The 9,746-nt window shown below is 38.5% G+C and overlaps 1 protein-coding gene across 8 annotated transcripts in view; it reads right to left on the bottom strand.

Annotated features, from left to right (window-relative positions):
• Positions 1–2,845, bottom strand: part of DMD (dystrophin) — a 1,072,200-nt gene extending 1,069,355 nt beyond the window's left edge. For 3 of the 8 annotated variants that reach the window (XM_033051056.2, XM_033051052.2, XM_033051051.2), the window contains exon 1: positions 2,248–2,844. In XM_033051056.2, coding sequence (XP_032906947.1) covers positions 2,248–2,344 — 97 coding nt within the window. In that variant the 5' untranslated portion in view covers positions 2,345–2,844. Of the gene's footprint in view, positions 1–2,247 lie in introns of all 8 variants that reach the window. The other 5 variants (XM_033051057.2, XM_033051059.2, XM_033051058.2 and 2 more) reach the window with 2 other exon arrangements.
• Positions 2,846–9,746: the final 6,901 nt, after the last annotated feature.

Genomic DNA, 9,746 nt, shown 5'->3' on the forward strand with positions numbered 1-9,746 from the left:
CATTTTAAATTGTTATTTTTAATAATAAGCATTATACACCGGGACTTGCTCATTAGACAGGCCTGTATTACTGTAGATCTATTTATAATCAACAGCTGGCTCCACCTAGTGTCCAATTAATTCATCAGTGAAAGAGAAAGCTGAAACCAAATACTGGAGAGAAAACAGAAACAAACTACAAAATCACTTGTCAGCTGGGTGATGGCCACAGACAGCATGAAGCTACAATTACTGGTGTCACAAGGAAAAGGCCATTTTAAGTAGCTACTGTGTGATGATTGCCAGGCAGCAAGCACACTGGAGACATGACGAGACTAAGTGGGTTCAGGAGTATAAATATAATATATGCAATATAAAACAGTTTTACTGCTACCCTGAAAAGGAAAATGGGACTTAAGCTGTTTATAGGAGTCACTCTCTCTATGGTTTCACTGTGATCAACACTGAAAAATTATTGCTAAATTTAATTGAACTTCTATGGAATAGAATAACATTTTATTTTATTGTCATCAAAAACTACAACCTGTTTCTGGCTATTCATACCCCACAGTGATCCTCTCTGTTAATGAGTCCATCTCTCCTCCCAGCACTTAAAAAATCATTTAAAATGCCTCTTGTAGATGATCAAAACAGGAAAATGCTCAAGCTATGTAACACTAGCTATTAGTTTTACTGATCTTTACATTCAAACTTTGCAAAGGCCGGTTCACTGCTGTGTATCTAGAAACATCTATCTTTCTAAAACTGTTACAGCTTTACTCAGCAACATTTAATCTTTAATAGCCTGATCCCTGTTGACCAGACAACATAGAGTACAGCCAAAAAAGTAATTTAAGATAAAGTCAGAAAAGTGAATATCCAGTTTGACAATAGATTTATTATCACCTGTGAAAAAAACTATATATCTCATGAAAAATTGAGTTTACTTAGAAGAAAGCATTTTATAAAGCAAAATAATCCAAGTAATTTAACATAATCATAGCCTGTGAGCTATCAAGCAGGGTTTGAGTGGTTGTTGAACCTTCAAATAGCAAGAAGGAGAACTCCTTACATTTACAAAGCACTACTTTTACTTCTTTGATCGAGGGCAACCCACTCTGATAGAGCTGACGTCTGTTTTAAACCTGTTCCTATCACCTGTTTGGAGCTGCTTAGACATTTCACCCTAGTGGTGATAAAATATATTTCTATATGTACAATATAAACTTAATGACAGTTCACCATGGCAGAGAGGGAGAATATATATGTTGTGGGGGGAGAGGTGGACAAGAGGAAGGATCAGGTAGTAAGACAATACTTACTCCAAAGCAAACACCTGTAAATTTTCTCAAACTCAGTTTGAGAAATACTCAGTTAAAAGTTATGCTTGTGACCCATCTGAAGTATTCACAGCTAAATTCAATTATATGAAAACCTCACAGTGGAACACAGAAAATGAATAAAATGCACACAGAAATGCTCTCTAATGTTTTAAAAATAAGAGAATACTCAAGTTCTCAACAGTTAAGCAGCTACTGTCATTTCTCATTAACAGCTTTCAAAATCCTGTCTGAAACAAGTTGATACAGAGAAATTAAGAACAGTAATCAAGCGAGAAATGATAGACCAGCTGGGTAGGCATCAAGTTGGCAAAACGTGAATACAGTTCAATAGCTGAAACAGATGCTGGAGTTGTTGAGAAACCCTGTAGGAGATATTGATGTCTTTTCTTTATATAATGCTGAACAACCGGATAAATGTCAAGAGCTAAAAACTGATGGGGAATAAAACCTGCCGTAAAAACTAACTGTAAAGCAGAGACATGCAATAATATCTTTTCATTATACCAGAGCATTCAGTACATGCATCTTCTTGTCCTTAGAATTCTTCAATATACCAATATATCAATCAGAGCTTGCTAGTGAATCAGAGGAAGCTTTTCCCAGTCTTGTTTCACATTTGTTTGTTTCTATCTACCTGAGGCTTCAGAGAGAGACTTAGGAAATACTTTATTCTTCAGTCTCATCCTAACAGAACACTCTCTTTCAAGCAGCAATTCCCCGAGCTTGGAGGCGAGCAGAAAAGAAAGAGTAACACGAGCATAAATGAAACTGCAAAATCCATTTTGCACGAGGAATTTTGTTTTCAGAGTTTCAAGACCTCAACAACAAATCCTCTGCCATCAGCGACAGCTCATTCTAGCATATGCTTTGTCATGGTCAGTTTCTAATTACATTCATAATGATGCAATAGCTTTGATAATCCTACCTTCCATGCCAGCTGCTTTTCTTGTCACTCCATCATGCCAATAAGTTGGCTGCCGTAACAAATCAAGATAGTGCAAAACAGCATCTTTCCCCTGCATCTGTCATCTTCCTGAAAGCATTCTATTACTGCCGACTGCTGGGAACCAGAAAGTCTATTTGAATTCCAGCAGCTCCCCTTTCGCATGATTCAAGTTAGGTTAGGTGGGCATGCCTAACATGATTCTCTCCATCATTTATTATGCAGCTGCTACACCGTCGGTGTGGTAACCACTCTGACTTTATCTGATACGTCAGTCTTGCAAACCTCTACCTCCGTGCAAGCCCACGAGCCACAGAAGCATCTTGCATTTAATGAGCATTCTCCCTGCCTAAAGAGAGTGCATCTGTAAATCTGTTTCAAATCCTGCTGCTTGTATTGTCCTCTAAGGCTGATGCAAATGTTTGAAGATTTCTTTTTTATTATTCTTGCGGGTTTTTTTTTCTCTTCAGAAAGCTCTTCATGCACGCTTGAATTATTCACGCTTCAGCTAAACGTTTGCTGATTTTTGTCCAACCAAACAGCACCTTCCCGTTGAAACTCTCTGCTCGAAAGCTACTTCTGAATAACAGTGCCGTGCGTTCAGGCTCTCAACTCTGTTTCATTTCGAACATGGCTTTTATAGCTACACCTCGACAAAGACATTTAGTTCTTTTCATGCAATGAATGGCTGTCTAATGAGGGAGCTGTACATTTTTAAGCAATTTATCTAAGCTTATCTGTAGGTGACACTTGCTTTTTGTGCTTTATACATTTTAACAGTAAGTGGATAGCTCTGTTACAGCATCTTGATATTCTTAAAGTGGTAAGAACACCACCATAAGCTGCTTTTCGTCAGCCTGTGGAGGACACTTTCGAATGACAGAGTTTGCTTAACTGCTTCTGAGTATCATGAATTAAAGGGATAGGGTTGTTTTGTTGTCTTTCTATTTATATTTTATGTTGAGTGGGGGAAAAACACGCTTGCGTCAGTGATTTCAAAAGAATATTAATAGAAATTGACATCTACACATCAATCATCCTCCAAGTCAAATTAGCTGCATCTCCTCCCACCACTTCTGCCTGCAGTTCAGAGTCAAGGCATTTCATCTTTAATGCATCTGGTTACTCCTAAGCTGAATAAACAACCCCAACCCCATGGTGGAAAGTTTGAATAGTCTGTGAGAGAAAAAAAGGGACAATTCAACAGAGGCAACAGCCTGGCTTAAACCTGACAGTTAGGTGAAGTAGTGAGGGAGAGAAAGGATTATCACTGGAGTGATACCTCCTTCCTCAGCCTTTGCAGAATGGCAAAGGAGGAGAGAGGAAGGGGGAAAAAGGCAGAGTCCCCCCGAAAGGTTTTCCTTGCTGCAGCTGCCAGCTCAGCATCACTCACCAATGCTCATATTCCCAGCTCAAAAGATCAGGATTTTACTAAAGTCTTACTTCTTTGCTCAGATTATATGTGTTGAACTTTTCTGTGGTTTGGAATCCCTCCCCACCTTGATAGTGCTTTCCTCTCCCACAATTTTCTAATCTCAGTTAAGATCCTCAAGGTCTTGGCTATGAAAAACAAGCCTGAAAACATGAGCTCAGAGGAGATCCAAGTCACAGAATGTAAATGGTGAGGGGGACAGGGAGAAATAAGCCAAAACCAAACCAAAGCAAAAAAAAAAAAACCAAAAAAAACCCAAAAAAAAAAGAAAAATCAACCAAAACAAAATCCAAACCAAAAACAAACCAGGAAACAAGGTAAGAGGGATTTCCTATTTTGGAAAACAAGTAGAAATAAAAAATCAGGACGTCTGATATCTTCCTCCAGGACTCCCACAGGGGTGTTACCAGTGGGTGCTCCCTGCACAGCACCCAGCAGGGCCCCTGGGCAGAGGGGCAGGTTCTGCTGCTGGGTTTCTGAACGTGAGAGAGCTCCCAGCCCTTGTGGGAGGGATCTGAGTCCCTGCTCTCGCCCACATCCAAATGGCACAGCTGACACCTGAATGAGCTAACATGGCATGGCGCCGTTTCTATATGTGATACTGTATTTATTCCTAGCATGCTGCCAGAAAATGCCTTTTTAGAGATTTCATGTAAATAAAGTAGAATTACTACATCTGTTCCTGTGTCTGTAGCAGCACATATCAACAAGCTAATTTTGCATTCAAGGCAACAGAGATAGTCCTATCATATAGTTGCAAAGTGCACAACTATAAAGCGCCTATCTGAAAATACTGTCGGCTCCTTTTTGTTCACAGTTCAAGTCATTTCTGAAGTGAAACAAACCAGGCAATGAATGAGGACTGACTTTGAAGTCGCCATCAATTCCAAGTACATAAAAGGATATGCTTAATATTTCACACTTCTAGCTGCATTACAATTTCTAAATCATAGACACAGCAAGAAGGAATTTACATGGTATTTCACAACATATGAGTTTGAGCACATAGATCATATAGCTTGTATTTGAAGGGAAGATCTAAAGTATCCAAGAACTCAAAATAACTTAATTTCTAATTAATTTCAACTTAATTTCTAATTCAATGAATTTTAAGTTGTGAAAGATTATAGATGAAAATATCCAGAAAAACATTTCATATGTTAGTAAGACACATAATATTGAAAAGAGAATGGGAGCATCTGGTGTGGCAAAATATACTTTACCAGAATCCTGTCCCACGCAGATACCTCAGAATTACAAAAAGGAAGAGGGGGAAATGAGTGAATGATGAAAACTATTTCCAGACAAAGAAGCATGGCATTGAAGGGAGATCCCACTATGGTTTATCATTCAGTATTACTGCCCTGCAATGCATCACACAGTGGATGAGATATAGTTTAGCCACACAGACGTTCCCAGGCAGATCAGGTCTATGGGGAGTAGCAATTTTGTTCTGGGGAAAAAAAAAACCACACACACACAAAACCCCAAAATCTTTTTAATTACTTTTTTTGGAGGAGAAGGAAACTGAAATACACAAGTGTTTGTATCTTTTGTGTGCACTAGCTGTATAGAAAAACAGCCCAGAGACAAATGGAGAATCTGGGAGGAGAAACCAGTATCAGTCATTCTGTCCACATCCTAATAGGCCAGATTAATAGCTGGCTTTTGTCTCTAGCTTTTTCTGCATTTTTCTGCAAAAACAACAGCCGTGGTTTCTGCATATTGTAAGTGGATTCAGCATCTGCATAGATATAATTATAGCAACCCACCCATATGGAATGAATTGTTTTAGAGAGAAAGCTCCATGGGTTGCGCTCCCAGAATCTACAATAACACAAATACATAATTTTTTGTCTTATACAGAACTGTCCTCAGTTTGGAAAAGGCAGAAATAAATGACAAGTGGAAAAACACTCATAAAGTGGGATTCTGCTTTTTACAGTACTGAAAACTCAGCAGGCAAAGAAACTCCAGCCTATTTGGGTGACAACTCTCTTTCTATTTCATCTACAGCTTGTGGCAAAGACGTCTATATCTGTTTTAATTATTTCACTGCTACTAGAGGGACTGATTGGTGCATTCAGGGTGCTTGAGTTTGATTGTGGTGGTGTGTGCACATGACAGTGACAACTAAGGTACCATGCAGTGTCTCCTCTTGCTGCCATCTCTTTTTTCTTTTTATTTTCCTCTTTGGAAGCACCAATGACTCTGACTAAGCAAGAGTAAACAATGGATCACTGTAAAACAGGAAGCAAGCAGATTGGCCTTGACCTTCAGCTCTACATGATGCTCTACATAATGCACTCTCTCCTGTATGCAGAAATGAGTTCTGATTTTGCTTGGCAAAAATTGTTCATTTGTTTTGCTAATATATCTCCTGAAGAAAGTCAATTTCTCTTCCCTTTTTCCTTGCCTCCCATTATACTTAGGTACTTCATGCCTCTCCCAGTGAACAACTAATTCAATCGATCAATCATGCAAGAAAATACCATAATGATATACTGTGCATGTTTAGATTAATAAACGCCCCCAATAAAAGCACTGGAAAGTTTGTTTGTATAACACAGACAGGAATTATTAATTATTTCTTACTGTTAATCATTCTATATTAACTACTTTTCAATTACAGGATTTCTGATGTATGACTCTAAGAGTAATCTGTGCATAAACAGTCACTTTCCAATATAGTTAGACACATCAGTACTTCCATTTTAATGGCAATATTTCAATCATTTGGAGAGGATAACTTCTGACAATGACAGCAAATGTAGCTTTGACTGCTCAAGATTTAAAGAATTGCTACAGACAAGTGTATGAAAAACTGAAAACTCAAAATGCATAGAAGGCATGTCTCTATAAACAAAAAGGCCAGTGCCACCATTGTCTCTCTCCACATGGATGCTTACAAGCCCTTTCCAATGGAAAGGTTCAGCAGCCTCGTATCCAGACAGGACCACTGTGCTGGCCAGAGAGAAGTTTCAGATGTGTCTGTCTCAAATCATCCAGCCAGGAACCTGACAGACATCCCAGGAGCTGAAACTTTCAGGGGTTTAAAAATTTATACTCCCTTGCACCATAGCTTATCCAGTTATTTTTGTGCAGAATTCACCTTTGGTTTTTTAGCTGAATATCAGGTATATGAAATTCAGCTAAGTTCAGGCATTTGTCATAAGATGAAAGCTCAAAACACACTGATCTCAAAGTGTGTTAGGAGGATTCATGACAAGGTTTTGAAATAAGATTGATCCTGTTTATGGTAATTTTTTTTCAAAATTTTATCACAGATGTACGTACAACAACAATAAGCGGTGATTTCCTCAGCAAGAACAGGATTTCATATTATAGGACATAAAAAAGTTATCCACAAAAACTGCTACAGAAACAGTTCTCTGAGATGACAGTGCATGGCACAGTAAAAAGTGGATACTCTACATTAATTCTGAATATTGCTGTGCGATATATCCATCTGAACACTGCTGCGAACGTGGATAATATAATCTCTCACATGCAGTAACTGTTGAGGATTTTTAATGTCAACCTCTGCTTACGTCTACAGATAAGCCAACACACAGTCTACATTTGGTTCTCACATAGCATATGTATTTCAGTGACACTGAATTTAAAATAGTAGGTTCTAGCAAGAAAAAATGAATCTGGTTAACTCATTCTCCAAATATTTAACACACATCAGGAAGCAGAAACATACAATTTCTCTATTTAACACTCAGAGAATTAGTGACCTTGAACTCTTCAGCAAATGCTGCTAATCTTCCTCCTTAAGCAAGGCTTGTGTGTTCTGTTAGCACAAAACTGAACAGTGACGTGAAGTTCATGTTAATTACATAAAACATGTATTTTGTTCTCTTACAGCTCATTTTAAATCAGACTGATCTGAGCTGCACAGCTTTAACCTTCTCCCATTTGTACCTTGACTTCTTTGGAAGAATACATTGTTCAGCAATACTGGGCTTGAAATAATTACTGACTTAAGCACCTTAATTTGTTCATTCTTCCTACAGTTGCAGTCCAGGTATAAAATGATGTCTAACAGATGTACAGTAATTTAAAAACATTCAAAATTAATTAAATTCAAAACAAAACCAAACCACCCAGCTCTAGCACACACCTCACAGCCTGCCCTTCTGTGCAGCCCCTGTGGGCTGGGACTCAGCTCGCTGCGGCTCTGACTTCATCAGCACTCTCTCACCTGCTATAGCTCTCCAGCAAAGCTTTCCATGTTTCCCTCAATTTTCACTGAATGCAGATGATTGTCACACAAGCTGAATTAGGGAACTAGTTCAATAGCAGTTGGTCAATAAATGTTTTGGAGATCTCATGCTTTGAAAGGAGTTCTATTGGTTACTTCTACTGCTACTGCAGATACATTCTGCTTTAGTGATATTTCCAATTCACTGTATTGGTTTTCTGATGGATCATTAACCAGCTGGCAATGTGCATAGGACAGCTATATGTAACAAAATTAATTAAAGCAAATTCTGCCATATTCCCAATTCCTGTAATAGCTCAAACTTATTTTTTCTTTGCTAATATTTTCCTAAATTAATTACTTATGTTGTTTGAGCTGCATTAATATTAAAACCAGACTTCTGATTAATATTGCTGGTGTGACTGCAACTGCTAACACAAGTCTAAAATCTCCAAAGATGGCAACTGAGAGTTCTTAACAGGCAACACTTCCAAAGCTTTGCTTTTCAGTTGAATCTTTAAGTTAAAATCCCAGGCAGCTCTGTGACACATGTTCACTAAATACCAGTAACTGTTTCAGAAAAACCCTAGCCATTCCCTGAAATAACACAGTAAACGCCCTGCACAGAGAGAACTTAGCCAGACCCTTTTCATCTGTTAAATGCTTAAATCTGTTAAATGCTCCCAAAACCCTCAAAAACATAGGATGCTGAAAGCAAATTCCTTAATACTCAGAGAACAAGCCTGGCCACACAGTCTGGAGTTCCTGTAGTCTGGATTTCTGTGCATGTCAGCAGTTGACTTTGGAACACTTTCTCCCTTTCCTGGGATAAACACCACAATGAGAGCTCAGAATACTAAAATTTTCACAATTACTCTTCCTGTAATAGGAAATAAAGCTACACAATAACATTAGAAGATGTTTTAAATACATTCTAAATTAAAACAAAATTAAATCCATGGGGTTGTCTTGTACTTCACAGCAGACTTACTGCCTTAGAAAGGAGAGTTCTCCCTGAGGTGTCCAGGGCTCTTGCCACAATGCAAGTTAACAGTGGGAGCCACAAAGAAAAGCATTTTCTACCTTTCCTACCCTCCCTTGTCAGCAGAAATTACACATTCCATGGTGTCTACCTCTGTCATTGAATAATCTATTTTAGTTTTGGAGGTTTAAGAATGGATGTCTACTATTTTGTTATACATATAATGTAGAAGGGCAAACAGGACTAAGCCAACTTTGTTTCTCTGGAAATTAATGTATACCCAAAAAAGCACTTGTAGTCATGGGTTCAGGGGATTTGTGTGTGTGTGTTTGTTTTTATATGGGATTTGAGATAAAAACCTCAATGTGAAACAAAAGTAGAATTCACCTTCTCAACTTCAGCACAGAGACCTTGACTGTCCATTTTTCAGTGAATGTCCTTTTCATGAAAAGTTTGAAGAAGACATTGTGAATATTTTATTAATTATTTTAATCTCCAGAAGAGCCACGAAACAGTGAATTATTTGGGCTGCCCTATAGGCCCTGGTTAAAAGGGCACACAATAGTAATTCAGCAGCCCCTTCAGCAAGAACCTTTTCTCACTGAGCCAGAGCTGAAAGCAGATTTAGGGAAAGGTGTGACCCTTAAAAAGTCAGTTCTCAGGCAGACAGGAATTGGGGACCCCCATGGCCTCCCAACCCCACACCTGTGGTGGCCTGGAGCCACATGAGACCAAGAGCACTTCCCAAACAGACAGGAATGACAGAGGAAGAAGTAACTCTGCATTGTGATGGGGTGATTGATGCATAACTCACAGATTAGTTGAATTAGTAAAAATGTGGCCTAATTAAACCCTCT

This window comes from Catharus ustulatus, chromosome 2, assembly GCF_009819885.2.
Source record: "Catharus ustulatus isolate bCatUst1 chromosome 2, bCatUst1.pri.v2, whole genome shotgun sequence".
Taxonomy (NCBI): Eukaryota; Metazoa; Chordata; class Aves; order Passeriformes; family Turdidae; genus Catharus; species Catharus ustulatus.